Source organism: Lacerta agilis, chromosome 7 (assembly GCF_009819535.1).
Source record: "Lacerta agilis isolate rLacAgi1 chromosome 7, rLacAgi1.pri, whole genome shotgun sequence".
Taxonomy (NCBI): Eukaryota; Metazoa; Chordata; class Lepidosauria; order Squamata; family Lacertidae; genus Lacerta; species Lacerta agilis.
In genome coordinates, this window is record NC_046318.1 from 76,800,834 (window position 1) to 76,818,277 (window position 17,444).

The 17,444-nt window shown below is 45.6% G+C and overlaps 1 protein-coding gene across 1 annotated transcript in view; it reads left to right on the top strand.

The window, feature by feature from the left end:
• CCN4 (cellular communication network factor 4) overlaps positions 1-10,777 on the top strand; it is a 33,067-nt gene extending 22,290 nt beyond the window's left edge. Inside the window, exons 2-5 of the mRNA XM_033155884.1 lie at positions 1,240-1,534; positions 8,036-8,293; positions 8,901-9,094; positions 10,438-10,777. Of these exons, the coding sequence (XP_033011775.1) occupies positions 1,240-1,534; positions 8,036-8,293; positions 8,901-9,094; positions 10,438-10,737 (1,047 nt within the window). The 3' untranslated portion in view covers positions 10,738-10,777. The remainder of the gene's footprint in view (positions 1-1,239; positions 1,535-8,035; positions 8,294-8,900; positions 9,095-10,437) is intronic.
• Positions 10,778-17,444: the final 6,667 nt, after the last annotated feature.

The window sequence follows — 17,444 nt, forward strand, 5'->3', positions numbered from 1 at the left end:
TTCTCATGAGGTGGCCAAAGTATTGGAGCCTCAGCTTCAGGATCTGTCCTTCCAGTGAGCACTCAGGGCTGATTTCCTTAAGAATGGATAGGTTTGATCTTCTTGCAGTCCATGGGACTCTCAAGAGTCTCCTCCAGCACCATAATTCAAAAGCATCAATTCTTCGGCGATCAGCCTTCTTTATGGTCCAGCTCTCACTTCCATACATGACTACTGGGAAAACCATAGCTTTAACTATATGGACCTGCTTAACCTATACGGTCTCTGCTTTTTAAGATGCTGTCTAGGTTTGTCATTGCTTTTCTCCCAAAAGCAGGCGTCTTTTAATTTTGTGACTTCTGTCACCATCTGCAGTATCCATTGGGATATATATATACTAAAGCTAAGAAGGGCTCTCTAAGCACCTGGATGGGTTGATAATAAACTGTTGGTGTTCTCTGCTAGCTCTCATGTGGTGTTTAACCTTATATCTTGTGGGAGAGAGGTGTTCAGTTGCAAATTGCCATCTTGGGGAATTGGTCCTTGAGTCTTTGTCTGGGAGTCACAGAGAACAAAGGATGTCCTTATGAGGTCTCTCTCCTGAAGAGAAAACAGGCTAATGGAGTCTGTGTGGAGGGAGGGAGTCCTCTGATTCTAGGTCTGTTTGGAGTAATCTAATATTTCTAAGAAGATGAGCCTATGCTTGGACAAGCATATGAGTGAAACTTTTTTATCACATTTATGAGTCTGGACAATTTTTTAGGCATATAAAGATTCAGTTTTTTAAACAATAAAGGCCAGTTTTCAGCCGTTCTAGCTGCTTCAAGCTGTGCAATATTAATATCTGCGATATTCCTCTCCCCTGCCCTTGTTGAAATACCTTGATAATAGTGCCGTGGGTGCCAGCACAAAATGGCTGTCATGGGCAGTGGAAAAAACACATGGCAGAGAAGAACCATAGCTCAGTGATAGAGTATCTGCATTGCAAGTAGGTCCTGAGTTCAACTCCTGGCATCACCAGGTAGGGCTGAGAGAGACTCCTGCCAAGAACCCTGGACAGCTGCTACCAGTCAGTGTAGAGAATACTGAGCAAAGTAGGCCTGTAGACTCTGTACGACTCCTAGGTTTCTATGTTCTCCATACCAGTCAGTACCAGCACCGGGTAGATATGTGAAGCAGGAGAGATTTGTGTACCTGTCACTGGATTCCTGAAGGCTTCCTGAGTTTTCCTGCTATGCTTTTTCTTCTTTTCTTACCCAGGTCTTTGCCCAGAACATCACCACGACCACAACTACCATGTCACCCCCTGCCACCTCCTCCGCAACCGAGGCTTACGCACGGACGGAGTACTGTAAGTGGCCGTGCGAATGTCCGAAGACGCCGCCCGCCTGCCCGGTGGGTGTCAGCCTGATGACTGACGGCTGTGAGTGCTGCAAGACGTGTGCCAAGCAGCTGGGGGAGAACTGCACCGAGGCAGACACTTGCGACGTCCACAGGGGGCTGTACTGTGACTACAGCAGAGACAGACCTAGGTACGAAATAGGAGTGTGTTCACGTAAGTGATGTACATCTTTCTTTTTGCCCGAGATACGGGTCATGGCGTTTCCCGTCACTCTGAACGTGTCCCAGGCTGTTTCTTCTCTTAAAGTAGACTGAGAAAGGCAGGATATTCAGTGCTACCTTGGTTTTTGAATGTCTCCGTTGACAAAAATCAAACCCGGAAGTAAATGCTTTGGTTTTCAAACACGCCTCGGAAGTTGAACATGCCACACGGCTTCCTCCAAGTGCCAGATCCTGAGGCCTAGCTGTCAGCTATTGAGTTTCCGGTTTTCAAACGTTTCAGAACTCAAACGGTCTTCCGGAACGGATTACGTTCGAAAACCAAGGTGCCACTAAAAAAGCATTAGATTTAATAATAACCACAACAATAACATTGTGAAGCATTGTAAGGGTTTAGTTTTCTTCCTCTAGCTGGGCCACCTCTTTGTGATCCTTTGCCAGTGTGGTGTAGTGGTTAAGAATGGTAGACTTGTAATCTGGTGAACCGGGTTCGCGTCCCTGTTCCTCCACATACAGCTGCTGGGTGACCTTGGGCTGGTCACACTTCTCTGAAGTCTCTCAGCCCCACTCACCTCACAGAGCGTTTGTTATGGGGGAGGAAGGGAAAGGAGAATGTGAGCCGCTTTGAGACTCCTTCGGGTAGTGATAAAGTGGGATATCAAATCCAAACTCCTCCTCTTCTGGATTTGCCTTGTTCCACTCTAGCAACATCTGGCAACATTGCTTCTTTTTATTTTTATTTATGCCAAAGGTTTTCAACCTTTTTGAGTCCACGACTCCCTTAACCAACTACATTCTTTTTGTGGCATCCCTGTGGGGCTCAGGAGCCCAGTTATGTTGTCTCTTGCCTGCAGAGCCAGCAGCCTCTCACCCTTTTTCGAACACCCTCCCTCGCGGAGTGTTCCCTCAGACTCCTCTCCTTGGGAGTCCTCCAGGCAGCTGCAATTGCCGACCCTTGTCTCTGAGCTGGCCCACCCCACCCCAAAGACAGGTGCCTCCTCACACTGCCCCACAGGGGCCTGGGAAGCACCCCCTGGCCAGCCCCAGAGGCTCCATTCGCCTGGGGAGCTTGTAGCCAGGGCTGCTGCAACAAACAGCTGTGCAAGCTTTTAGGAGGCAGAGACGTGAGAGGGCATCAGAGGGAGGGAGGGAAGGAAAGAGAGACAGAGGCCAGTGTTGGCCCCGGCACCCTGGTCATCATTCAAGGCACCCCAGGGTGCCACAAGATGCTGGTTGAAAACCACTGTTTTATGCATTTTCCAGTTTTCATTTTATACCATACATATTTCATATGACATTTGTTTCTGCACAGATTTCCCAATCTGACTTCAGTGGCATTCTAACAAAGCCTTAATTTGCTGCATCTCCATTAATTTCTCCACCCTTTTTTATTTCCGTCGTTTTCTACTGTTGTTCAAAGAATTGCCCCTACTTGCAGTTTTACTGTAATGTCATTTCTTTTTAGATATTCTATAAGGTATTTCCACTCTCTCTCCCCCCCCCCTTGCCTTCCTCTCATCCCACTTCCTTATTTTGGCTACAGGTAGGTAGCCGTGTTGGTCTGCCATAGTCAAAACAAAATAAAAAATAAATAAATCCCTTCCAGTAGCACCTTAGAGACCAACTAAGTTTGTTCTTGGTATGAGCTTTCATGTGCATTCCTGGAAGGATTTTTTTAATTTTTAATTTTGTTTTTATTTTGGCTGTCATGTTTGCTAATTCTGTGAGCTCTATCAATTTGTACAAACATTACTCTTCTGTTGGTATATTTTCATTTTTTCACGCTTCTTCTTTATCTTCTTAGCATCAATTCTTTGTTGCTTTGGGTGTTCCAGCTCACGGCTAAATTCAGACCAAAATATTTATTGCGTGCTCTTCCAGAAAATTCAAGTTCCCAACCAATTTGTAAGGTTTGAGGTTACACAGTAAACACTCCAAGTGCCGAAATAGGATCGCCGGGGTATTGAAAACCTGGTTTGGCTTTGAAGCAATACAAAACATTGACAAACCCAGGAGGGGGGGAAACGTGCAGATCGGCTTACAACTCGGTCTCAAGTTTGGGAATTTCCCCCTCTATTTAAAACAAAATCCAACAAGCACAGGATCATTGCAGTAAAAGTGCAAAAACGGAGACTCAGTGGCTCAGCCCCATTTCTGTCTGCAGTTGAAACAGGATATTCTATTAAAACTGCAGAAGCTGTGCGTGTTTCTGTGGGAGAGAAATAAAACAAAACAAACTACTAGTTCTATGCTGTAGGCATTTGTATAAACACCTGTGAACTCGAGACAAAAGGGGTTGGTTTTGAAAGACTTTGATGGCACAAGCCGTAACCTGCACTGTGGATTTCATATTACCTTGGGAAGGGCTTTAGTTCACCTTTGGAACATCTCGTTCGCTTACGAAATGTCCCTGCTTCAATCGATCTCTGGCCTCTCCAGGTAGGATTGAAAATGTCCCCTTTCTGAAACCCTGGAAAGAACCACTGTCCTTCAATGTAGACCATACTGAGCTTAGAGGGATCAATTCTTTGGCTCAGTATAAGGGCTCACCCACAGTGACCTTTTGTTCCACACTTTATAGGCACGAGTCCACATTTTTAAAGCTGTGCGTCTGAGCACTTTTTGGAGATCCCACCCCTCCCGCCCCTTACCCCAGGAAAACCCACTCTTTAATGCCACATCGGAACAAAGGGAAATTTGGGTTTCCAGTAGATTGCCATTCGCTCTGAATGAGTTGCTAAAAAGTGTGGGATAACCAACATTTGAAAGCCATGTGGAAGGTCTGAGGAAAGTCATGGCTATGAAAGCCAGAAAGGCGGAAAATATGAATGATTATATGTGAATTAATCTTTTTATTTTGTAGTAGTTATGTATTAAAACAATAAAAAATATTATTTTTTAAAAAAGACACGCCTATCTAATATATGGAAAAGTCAATGTCCATAGAGGTTTTTTGAATCATATTATAAGAAAATCACTGTACAAAATCTGGATGAAATATAGGTGGAACCAAAAATTCCTCTCTGGACATCCCCAACAGAAGCTATGGCGGTTAAGAAAATAAATATTCAGGGCAATTGGGCTAGGTACACAGTATTAGTAGAAGAGGAAAATGGAAACATCAAACTTAAAAGTTTATAAAGAAGTGAGCAACTACTTAACAGGCTGGATACAATACTTTCAGGTAAATGAAAGATTAAAACTAGATAAGAAAGAAGGCCCTAGCTAAAGAAACGTCAAAGTTTGAGTTAGAATTAATTCAATCTAGAGGAAAAATATATTTCTAAGATGTACAATTTACTCTTAGAATGGGAAGTTACAGATGAAACTGTGAAAAGTGCTATGATAAAATGGGCCCAAGATTTGGGATACAACATCTATATGGCACAGTGGGAGAGACTTTGGAAGGAGGACATTAAGTTTACGGCGTGGACCAATTTGAAGGGAAACGTCATGAAGATGCAGTACAGATGGCATCTCACCCCAGCAAGGTTATCAAAAATGTATAAAAATAAATCGTCTGTATGCTGGAGGTGCAAAAATAGATTAGGATCTTACATCCATATGTGGTGGGAGTGCATGGCTATTAAAGATTACTGGGACAAGATCTATAATGAATTTTAAAAAACTATTTAAACTCTCATTCAAGAAAAAACTGGAAATTTCCTGTTAGGGATATTACCATTAGAAATTTTAAAAAAAGAAGCTAGACCATTTCTCATGTATGGAACTGTAGCGGCCAGAATACTTATCGCAAGAAATTGGAAGAGCGATAAAATTCCAACCATAAGTGACTAACCAATTAACCCCTGTGTTGCAAACCCTTAGACCGGGGGTCAGCAACCTGCGGCTCCGGAGCCGCATGCGGCTCTCTGACAGGTCTCCTGCGGCTCCGGCATGCCCCCTTTCAATGCCCTTTCAATAATAATTAAATGGTTATCGGCAAAAAAGGGCCAAAAAACCATGAATAATCCGCATCAACGTTGAACAGCTGGGCGGTCTTTCTCAGCCCTCTCGGGGTTCCTGAGGACAGACCCAAGATTGATATCCACCTTGACCACTCCCAGAGAGAGGAAGCGACTTCTTCACACCAATAAGCGTGTGGGGAGGGCTGAGCTTTTACCACCTCGGCGTGCCGATTGGCAGGACAGATTGCCCGCCTTGGCGCATAGGCTCGGAGCCGGGGCCTTACCGCCGAGGTAGCCACTGAGGATGAAGGCGGGAGGCGGGCACGGGAGAGCGACGCTTCGTCCGGCCAATGAGCCGCCGGGATGCCTGTTCCTGTTTGAGGGGAACGTGCCAATGAGGGTGGCGTTAGGGCGGGGAGAAGAAGGAGCTGGGCTTTGCGAGTTATCGAGAGATAGAGATAGAGAGAGAGAGAGAGAGAGAGAGAGAGAGAGAGAGAGAGAGAAGAGTCGGGATAATAAAGGCGGCGGGAGGTGGCGGTGGCGATTGGAGTGGCCCCTGTCGGGCGGAATCCTTTTCAAAGCGGCCGCGCGGAGGGCGGAGCAGGCGGGCCAGGCGTCGCCGTGACGGGAGGGCGGTGATGGTCGCCGACAGGATGAAGTAGAGCTGCTTTGGGGCTGCGGCGGCAAAAACGTCCGGGCTTCTTCTGAAATCTCCGCTAACCAGTGCTTTGCCAGCGCTCGCTGCGGGCTGTGTACATGCTCAACGACGGCCCCAAGGGCGGCTCGGGGGCCCGGAGCCCCAAGGCCGGCGCGCTGCAGTGCCTGGCACGATTCCCCCCCCCCAAACCTGTTTTTTGCTTTTTTGCTTTTTGCCTTGCTCTCCCACCCCCTCTCTTTTTCTTCCTCCCCTCCTTTTTTAATCCAAGGGGAGAAATCCCATTTTTAAAACAAACAAACAAACGAAAAACAAACAAACACCCCCCACAGCTGCTGCAGCCACTCTATTTGAATTTTTATTATTACCCTTTTTCTGCCTCTATCCCCCCTTTTTCTTTTCTCTTCCCCTTTTGTTTTTGTTTTCAAAAAAAGGAAAAAGAAGAAAAAGATTTTCCCCCTTTATTTTTATTTTTTAAACTACTACATATTTTTAATAGATATCCTCCTCACCCCACCCCACCCCCAATTTATATTTTTCCACCCCACTTTTCCATTCCCACCCCCCCTTTTTCTTTCTTTATTAGTTCGCTTGCCAACCTATCTTAGAGGGGGAAGCCCTCTCTCCCACCCACCACCCCCCCAAACAACTTTGAGCTGAACCCCCAAAAACGGGGGTAGATCACTGCTGAAAGTAGATCACAGTTTCTTGGGAGTTGGCCACCCCTGGCATAAGACATGTAACTAGAATAAAAAAATTAAAAAACCAAGCAAATAATTGTAATAACTACTGAAATAAAGCACTGCTATAATTATATATAATTTCCCTAAAATTTTGGTTTCATTCGCCTTTCCGTGCTGAAATGTCACAACCTGAACGACCATGGCTTGCCCCCCACCCCAGTTTTGATCCTGGGTACGCCCCTGAGTCAATGCAAAAAAGTAAGAACTTATTCTTGTTGTTTTTACTAATTATACTTTGCATTGGCTCCTATACGTTATTTATTATTATTGCATTAAGGTAAGAAACAATATATGCAGTGTTATATTTGTTTTAAATGTCGCAATGGTTTTGCGGCTCCCAGTTGTTTTTTTCCCCTTTGGAAATGGGTCCAAGTGGCTCTTTGTGTCTTAAAGGTTGCAGACCCCTGCCTTAGACAATGAAAGGCAAGACGTAGACCAATAAACAATCAAGGCACTAATTCATTAAACGTAACAAACAACCCATAATACAGGACCACATATTTTTGTAAATATGGTTCCTAACATAAAAGTCTCTGAAAGTAATACAAGTCGTATATTTCGTTTATTTTGTGTTGTGTGTTTGCTTTTGTCTCTTGTTTTTTTGTATTTTGTTTGTGTGTTTGTTGTTTCACTGAAACCTCTTTCTGCTTCAGTTCTTTCTTATTGATTTCTCTCTCTCTCTCTCTCTCTTTTTTCTCTCTCCGATCCTTTCATACTTTTTTATTTGACCTACAATGGAAAAAAAAGAAAATGGATAAAGGTTAATGTATATTATGGAGGACTGTTAAAGAAGTATACAAATTAATGAATACATTAACATGTAAATATTAGGAAATGGGTCGATTGCAATGAAGAAATGTGTTTATGTTATGTTATAGTTACAGGTGGGTAGCCGTGTTGGTCTGCCATAGTCAAAACAAAATAAAAATTTCTTTCCAGTAGCACCTTAGAGACCAACTAAGTTTGTTCTTGGTATGAGCTTTCATGTGCATGCATACCAAGAACAAACTTAGTTGGTCTCTAAGGTGCTACTGGAAAGAAATTTTTATTTTGTTGTGTTGTGTTGTGTTTTGTGTTATTATTTGAATGATTTTGGTTTTATCATTATGGAGTTTAAATAAAGATATTTAATTTTTTTTAAAACGAAACTCTCTCTCTCTCTTGATGCATTTCCCCTCTTCCTTTTGTAGAAATTGTCGGCCTCGACTGCATCCTCGATGGGGTCAGGTACAAGAACGGACAGTCCTTCCAGCCCAATTGCAAGTACAATTGCACCTGCATCGGAGGAGCTGTGGGCTGCGTCCCCACCTGCAGAGACTCCAAGCCGCCCCTCGTTTGGTGCCCCAACCCCAAACAGATTAAGTTGAAAGGGCAGTGCTGCGAACAGTGGGTCTGCGACGACTCCAAGAAAATCAGAAAGACCTCCCCACGGCACATCTCCTCTGCAGGTATTGGCGGGGTTGGCAGTGTGGTGGAGCCATGAAGAGGGGCAACTTTCTAAGACTTCGGAGGAAGAAAGCTCCCCACAGCTTTTAGGGGCAAACTCCCTGCAGCATGGAGTTCCAGGTGTAACCTGTTCCACCCTTTCTCTGCAACGAAAACAAAACAAATGGAAACCAACAGCCACTTGAGGGCTGGGCGTGGAGGGAATTGAGAAGAGGTGCTGAATTTTTTACCTGCTGGCCCTTTTCAAGCTCAACATCTTCCCTTCCAAGGTGGTTTTCCTCCAGCAAGGAAAGAGGCAGAAAGCTGTATTATATAAGGGCGGACAACTGGTTCATCTAGCACACATTTAAGGCCACATTCGCACTATACATTTAAACAAGCATCGTACCATTTTAAGCAGACATGGCTCCCCCCCCCAAGAATCCTGGGAAACGTAGTTTGTTAAGACTGCTGTGAGTTGTTAGGAGACCTCGAGTCCCCTCACAGAGCTACAATTGCCAGAGTGGTTTAACAGCCAATTCCTCTTCACAGGGAACTCTGGGCCATTCCTGAGGCATGGCACATAAGCTCACCTAATGCCATGCGTTCCTTTCCTCTCTTTTTTTACAGTTTACGAAGGGGAAATTGAGTCGTGGCAGAAAAACTGCATCCCCCACACCTCTTCCTGGAGTCCCTGCTCGAAGACCTGCGGGATGGGCACGTCCCAAAGAATCTCAAATGAGAACGACCAGTGCCGCCTAACAAAAGAGAGCCGGCTCTGTAACATGCGCCCATGTGAAGAGAACATCGCCAAGCACATTAAGGTACAGGATAATACAGGCACAAGTCCTGCTTTTAGGAATGCTCTTGTTTCCTCAGCCACCCACAAGATGCTCCCACAATTTCTTCGGAAAACCACTCATTTTTTATCGCATTTCCAGATGATGCCATTTCTAAGTCCTAGGCTTCTAGTGTTTTTCCGCATTCCCTTCTGGGTGTTTGAGACATGAATGGTCACTTACTTAGGCTATCCAATTGCAGCTCTATCCTGTCCAAAGAGCTGGACAACATGATGGGGTATCAGGCTTGAGGGAATCGGCTTCCTTCCCCCCTTTGGCAGTAGATAAGCAGAACAAAGAGAAAGGAGTCTCTTACCAGTTAGAAACTTTAATGATCACAGTGAGAGAACAAAGATTCCATTCCTAGGAATGACGGTGCTCCCAATTAAGGGTTTCACCCACTTCCTCCCTAGTAGTCACCCATGTCACTACCACATCTTGTAACCTGATCTCACAACCAATGTGCTTTCTGTGCTGCCACCTTATCTGCACTGCTTGACATTGTGCTGAGCAGATGAATCCTTTCAAGCAACAGTGAGTCTGTTAACTCCCTCTCTCCCAGTGCTTCTCCTCCTAGCTGTTCCCCATCCAGTACTATCCCATCTTCTGCCTTCTGCAAACTACGTCCCTCTGCAAACCACTGTTCCAAATCTATACTGTGGGAAGATTCAGGATCCTGAGCAGGAACAGGGGGAGGGGGTGGCTCCCACCATTCCTCCTCAGTGCAGCCCTCCTCAGCACGGTCCCTGACATGGGAGCACAGAGGATTCTGGGACTTGTGGTTTAATCAAGGGGTTTCACAACTGGGAAGGATGACTGCATAACCCAGGGATAATCTACCTGTAGCCCTCTAGATCAGGCATCCCCAGACAAGTCCAGCTGTTTTGGGACTACAATTCCCTTCATCCCTGGCCACTAGTCCTGTCAGCTAGGGATGATGGGAATTGTAGTCCCAAAACATCTGTAGGACTGAGTTTGGGGATGCCTGCTCTAGAGTCCCATAAGTCCCAGCCAGCATGGCCAATGGTCAGCGATGAAGAGAGCTGAGAGTTTCTAGCACCTTCCAGCCTCCTCATAGTTCTTGGAGAACAAATCCCTGAAGTTTTATTCTGTTTTTAATGTTATGTTGAAAGCTGCCCAGAGTGGCTGGGGAAACCCAGCCAAATGGGCAGGGTAGAAATAATAAATTATTATTATTATTATTATTATTATTATTATTATTATTATTAGGTGTAAATAAAAATGTTAATTGATCAAATTGATTGCTATCATCTCTCTCTCTTTCTCTTTCTCTTTCTCTTTCTCTCTCTCTCTCATATTGTTTCTAGCCTGGAAAGAAATGCTTAGCAGTGTACAGGAGACAGGAGCTGATGAACTATACTCTGTCTGGATGTGTGAGCAAGGCAGCTTACCGGCCAAAATACTGCGGCATCTGTGTGGACAATCGCTGCTGTACTCCGTACAAGTCGAAGACCATAGACGTGAGCTTCGTGTGCCCGGATGGGACGGGGTTCTCCAAGAAAGTGATGTGGATCAACGCCTGCTTCTGCAACCTGAGCTGCAAGAGCCCCAACGACATTTTCGCTGACTTAGCTCATTATCATGATTACTCCGAAGTCGCTAATTAAGTTGGCTGGGTATGATGGCATGTGCAGGGAGGGAGGGAGGGAGGCGGGCAAGAGGTGACTCCTACGTTTTATTGCTCTGATTTTACAGAGGGTTGAAAATAAAAGAGAATCTTCCGTCTGCTGTATGCGAAAGCAAAGCCATTTGTTGATTTAAATCCTTTTTCTTTTTCTTTTAATAATCCTGGCCTAAGTCTGCTTTGATTCATCCTGTCATTTTAAATGCTCTTTTAACAACAGGATTTTCTGCAGGATGCCCTGATTCTCAAATATTTTCTGTTCTCCTGGCTGCAGTGTAAACCTTTAGAGTTATTATTTCCTTTGAGGTTTCGAAGCAGAGGTTGGGTGGCCATCTGTCATGGATGCTTTAGCTGAGATTCCTGCATTGCAGGGGGGTGGACTAGATGACCCTCGGGGATCCTTCCGACTCTAAGATTCTATTACTCTTTTTAAAGTGCAGGGCTTCATCTACATAAAACACTTCTTGCCAGTTTACAGTGGTACCTTGGTTTACAACCATAATCTGTTCCGGAGGTCCATTTGTAAACCAAAACAAATGATCAAGTTTGCAGATGACACCAAATTGGGAGGGGTGGCTAATACCCCAGAGGACATGATCACACTTCAAAATGACCTTAACAGATTAGACAACTGGGCCAAAGCAAACAAGATGAAGGAGAAATGTAAAGTACTACACTTGGGCAAAAAAATGAAAGGCACAAATATAGGATGGGTGACACCTGGCTTGAGAGCAGTACATGTGAAAAGGATCTAGGAGTCTTGGTAGACCACAAACTTGACATGAGTCAACAGTGTGATGCAGCAGCTAAAAAAGCCAATGCAATTCTGGGCTGCATCAATAGGAGTATAGCGTCTAGATCAAGGAAGGTAATAGTACCACTATATTCCGCTCTGGTCAGACCTCACCTGGAATACTGTGTCCCCGTTCTGGGCACCACAGTTCAAGAAGGATACTGACAAGCTGGAACGTGTCCAGAAGAGGGCATCCAAAATGGTCAAAGGCCTGGAAACGATGCCTTATGAGGAATGGCTTAGGGAGCTGGGTATGTTTAGCCTGGAGAAGAGAAGGTTAAGGGGTGATATGATAGCCATGTTCAAATATATAAAAGGATGTCATATAGAGGAGGGTGAAAGGTTGTTTTCTGCTGCTCCAGAGAAGCGGACACAGGGCAATGGATTCAAACTACAAGAAAGAAGATTCCACCTAAACATTAGGAAGAACTTCCTGACAGTGAGAGATGTTCGGCAGTGGAATTTGATGCCAAGGAGTGTGGTGGAGTCTCCTTCTTTGGAGGTCTTTAAGCGGAGGCTTGACAGCCATCTGCCAGGAATGCTTTGATGGTGTTTCCTGCTTGGCAGGGGGTTGGACTGGATGGCCCTTGGGGTCTCTTCCAACTCTATGATTCTATGAAAACAGGTTGTAACCCAAGGCGCGCTTTCGCCAATGGGGCCTCCAAAAATTTTTTGTTCGTAATCTAGAAATAATGGGTTGTAATCCAAAAAAAGGTTGCAAACTGGGACATGCACTTCTGGGTTTGGCGTGCTTGTAATTCAAAATGTATGCAAACCAAGGTACCACTGTATTTTCTTTAAACATAGACTTCTCAACAAAGCGTTGCCCAGGCAGGAAACCAAACTATACGATCAAGAGATGATGCGGGAATATGTTTTGGGACTACAACTCCCATCATCCCTAGCTAACAAGACTAGTGGCCAGGGATGAAGGGAATTGTAGTCCCAAAACGATCAAGAGATGATGCGGGAATATTCCAGCGGATGCAGAATTGCTTTTAAGAGATGGAGCAGCCTGTGATCTGACGAAAGTCTGGCAGCAGAAGAGGCACCACAATTATCTCATGCTACACAGACTTCTCAACAAAGCATTGCCCAGGCAGGGCGCATTCCCTATTCATTGAGTTCTGAAAGTCCCTATTGTGAGACGGCGCATGACGGTCACATTGTGCAATGGGCATCTACGAGCGGCCCAGAAGAACAAAGCGCCTCTTCAGAATTCTGCGCTGCAAACAATGCTCCCAAGGTGAGATGGTACAGAAAAAGGAAAAAACGTCAAGGAGGCCAGGAAATGAGTCCCTCAAAAGGAGGTTGCAGACAGACAAGGGTTTTCGAGAGGGTCCAAAGTGGGGTTGGGGTTGTTGAGAAGGATCACTTATCCCCACATGGCACAGAGGTCTTTCGTGCTTTCCTTGTGTCTCAGGCTAAACAGGTTTTTGGAAATGAATGGGGCAAGCAGCTACTGAAATTGGATTTAAGGTTGCCCTTAAAGGCAAGTCTTCCTTAGTCCCACTTCCAGAATCAACAAGTGCTGGACTCCTTCAAATTTTAAGGTGCGGTTCTCCAGCCAAGCGGAGTGTACAGAAATGTCTATATCAGGACAAATTGTATGTAATGATGCATATTATAGTGAAAATAACACAAAAAGGCGTTCTATTTAGGGAACACTAACTTGCTGATCAGAAGGTTGGCGGTTTGAATCACTGCGACGGGGTGAGCTCTCATTGCTCGGTCCCAGCGCCTGCCAAACTAGCAGTTCAAAAGCATGCCCCAAAGTGCAACTAGATAAATAGGTACTGCTCCGACGGAAAGGTAAAGGGCGTTTTCGTGTGCTGCTCTGGTTTCGGTGTTCTGTTGTGCCAGAAGCGGCTTAGTCATGCTGGCCACATGACCCGGAAAAACTGTCTGCAGACAAACGCCGGATCCCTCAGCCTGTAAAGCGAGATGAGCGCTGCAACCCCAAAGTCGCCTGTGACTGGACTACACTGTCAGGGTCCTTTACCCTTTTTAACCTTTTTTTTTACTTGAAAAAATGTGTACAGAAGGAATGTTACCTACAAAAATGTGTGTGCTAGGAGTATTGCACACTTAAAGGTTGATTTAATTCTCATGAGGACTTTAAAAAACTAAATAAACCGTGAACTGATGTCGAAACGTGGAAGAATGGACGCAAGGCTGGAAAAATGAGAAACCCCAATGGACAGATTCATCCATCGCCACCTGCAACAAAATGTTGCAGCGTGGAGAGCTGCGCTCCCAGATTCTAGTTGTTCCGTTCCATTCCCTAATTCTAGGTCCTTAAAGGTAAGCATTTTATGGTCACTGAATAGGCTCGGTTCTCGCTGGACTAGGGTTTTTATTTGGTGGGTGTGGGTAGAGTCACCCCCTCCCAAAATAAAAAAGGTTATTTGCATTTCTGTAAAGTTTTGAGATTGCCACGAATCTGCTGATGACCCCTCCCTTGTGCCTGAGGAGCAGTGTGGGCTAGAGATAGGACGGCATACACATCCTAAACATTGGATACACAAAAGGTCTTTACTAGAGAGAAAAACAGGATGATTGTATGTGCGGTGGGCAGCAATTCCTCTTTTACTACTCTACACATTAGCATTAAATATGGGGTTGCTTGATGGCAGAAAGTGGGGAGGAATTAAAGAACCTTTTAATGAGGGTGAAAGAGGAGCGTGCAGAATATGGTCTGAAGCTCAACATCAAAAAAACTAAGATCATGGCCACTGGTCCCATCACCTCCTGGCAAATAGAAGGGGAAGAAATGGAGGCAGTGAGAGATTTTACTTTCTTGGGCTCCATGATCACTGCAGATGGTGACAGCAGTCACGAAATTAGAAGACGCCTGCTTCTTGGGAGAAAAGCAATGACAAACCTAGACAGCATCTTAAAAAGCAAAGACATCACCCTGCCGACAAAGGTCCGTATAGTTAAAGCTATGGTTTTCCCAGTAGTAATGTACGGAAGTGAGAGCTGTACCATAAAGAAGGCTGATCGCTGAAGAATTGATGCTTTTGAATTATGGTGCTGGAGGAGACTCTTGAGAGTCCCATGGACTGCAAAAAGATCAAACTTACCCATCCTTAAAGAAATCAGCCCTGAGTGCTCACTGGAAGGGCAGATCCTGAAGCTGAGGCTCCAATACTTTGGCCACCTCATGAGAAGAGAAGACTCCCTGGAAAAGACCCTGATGTTGGGAAAGATGGAGGGCACAAGGAGAAGGGGACGGCAGAGGATGAGATGGTTGGACAGTGTTCTCGAAGATACTAACATGAGTTTGGCCAAACTGTGAGAGGCAGTGGAGGATAGGGGTGCCTGGAGTGCTCTGGTCCATGGGGTCACGAAGAGATGGACACGACTGAACGACTGAACAACAACAACAACAATGTGGTTGCATGTTTCTGGATTTCAGTTGCAGCGACGGGATTAATGAGGGTGAGAAAGTGGTGTGGATTCGCCCATTTTTTGCTGCATCGCCCTGCCAATGAAAACTCTCCTCCAATAACAAGTCACCCAAGGGGGAAAGCTGTTGCTGGCACCAATGCTAGCGTCTTTCGCATAGCAAATAGCAGCTTGGGAGAGAAAGGTTAGCCGTCTCCTGCAATCCCACATGTCGTGACCTTAATCTTGATCTTACATTGCTTTCTTAAAAAAACAAACAAACAAACAAACAAACAACAACTCAGGCACACTAAACACAATCTCACATTCACTGCACCATGATATCCGGCCTTCTGAAAATTTGGTAATATGGTGCCCCGAGGGAGCCCAAAATTTGGCACCCCCAAATGGATCTTCTTAACAACAGATCTTCTCCACCTACACTGCCCTAAATCCAGGGCTGGTGGTAAGGAAGGGAATCCTGTCTTAAAGCACTTTCCACTCTCTTAAAATCCATTGTCTACAACCTTTGCTTATATAGTGGTACCTCAGAAGTCAAATGGAATCCATTCCGGAAGTCAGTCCGACTTCCAAAACGTTTGGAAACCAAGGCACGGCTTCCAATGGGCTGCAGGAAACTCCTGCAGCCCATTGGAAGCCGTGGATGTTGTGCTGGACGTTCGGGTTCCAAAGAACGTTCGTAAACCGCAACACTCACTTCTGGGTTTACGGTGTTCGGGAGCCAAAACATTTGACTCGCAAGGCATTCGGGATCCAAGGTACGACTGTATAAACTCTGGATCTCCCCCACCTGCACTGCCCTGAGTCTGACTGATCCAGCAATGGGGGGTTGTTGAAAGCGACTGTGGCTCCCCACAGCTTTCTGCCCCAAACACAGCAGGTCGATTCATTTATCATCGAATCCAAAGGTGCCCTTCGGCAGAGGCTGACCCCAATCGTAACCTCCTGCTGGGCACTTCCAGGCACGAGCCGCACAGACTGGCCTCCTTTGCCCGGGCAGGAATTGGATTTGGTCTGTGTCAAATGTGGGTCTGCCAAGGTTTCGGTGTTCATGTCACACTGCTTTGCCAAGGGCTTTTCACAGCAGCAGGTGTGTGCCCAGTTATCTCAAGGAGGATTTGATTGCATCCTGCCCCCATCTTAAAGCTAAGCTGCTTACAGAACTAACCGGGCCCATGTCCCCCGTAGACGGAACAATTATCTGTATCTGGGACAAGGCTCAGAAATAGCATAATGTACGCCTGGGAAAAGCGTCACGTTGTGGCGGCTTGTTCTAAGCAGAGATGGCACGTGTGAACCTGCTTCTCTTCTGTACCTGAGCTGTCCCCAAAGCAGTAGAGTTCTGTTACAAAGAGGTGGGCTTCATCAAACAGGTAGATTTTTAGAAATGGAACTGATGGAGAAAGGAAAACTCTCCTGCCCTGTCCGGAATAAATTCAAAATTAAGGTTCTTGAAAGCTCCAGGCCTTTATAAATTAATGTATCCATGCATAGGTTGGATGTGTGTTGATCTGTCGGCATGCCACACTCCAGGAAACAGCTTTGACTGGATGGCTAAAGCAGCTGAGGACATCTGATTGGTCTCCAACCCTCTGTGAGTTAGGGACTTCCCCTGCATGCAAAGACAGGCTCCAGCAGATTGTGCGGATGAGACCAATGATCAAGAAGGCAGTTTCTGCACATACAGTAGAAGGAAGTGAGACAGATGGGGCTCGCCAACCTGGGAAGGTAGCCCATCTAGGAGAAAGAAAATACCCTTCTCCTTGACGCTAAACCTCTGCTGCCTTGCAGAATATCTTTGTGAGAAAAAAATGGCCAAGGAGTAAACCCTACACAAATCCAGAGTCGATCCTCAAGATGGTTGCATGGAACCTTGCATGTCTCATTCTGGCAACTGCTGCAGCTGAGCTGGTGCCAAATCCATTGCTCTGCTTTCCTTTGGACCAAATCAGGGAGGTTGAGAGAGGGGTCTTGTCGTCAGGGCAGCCCAGGACCTTCTGTAAACCTGAAGGCCCGGTATACCTGAAGGAATGTCTCCACCCCTATCGCTCAGCCCAGACACAGAGGTCCAGCTCCAAGGGTCTTCTGCTGGTTCCCTCACTGCGGGAAGCGAAGTTACAGGCAAAGGGCCTTCTTGGTAGCGGCACCCTCCCTGTGGAACACCCTTCCTTAGAAGTCAAGGAGATAAAAGGACTACACAACTTTTAGAAGACACCTGAAGGCAGCCCTGTATCGGGAGGTTTTAAACATTTTATTATGTTTTTATATATGCTGCAAGCAGCCCAGAGTGGGGAAAGCCAGCCAGATGGGCACGGTATAAAATTATTATGATGCCCAGGCTTGCATCCTGAAGGAGGTCACTTAGGTACTGCTAACAGTGTTTAACTTCACCCCGGAGGCGAACTCCATTGTTTCTTGAGACAGTCAGGTGCCAGCAACAGTGCTAGATAAGGCGATCTGAATGTGGATTGTCCCATATTTATTCT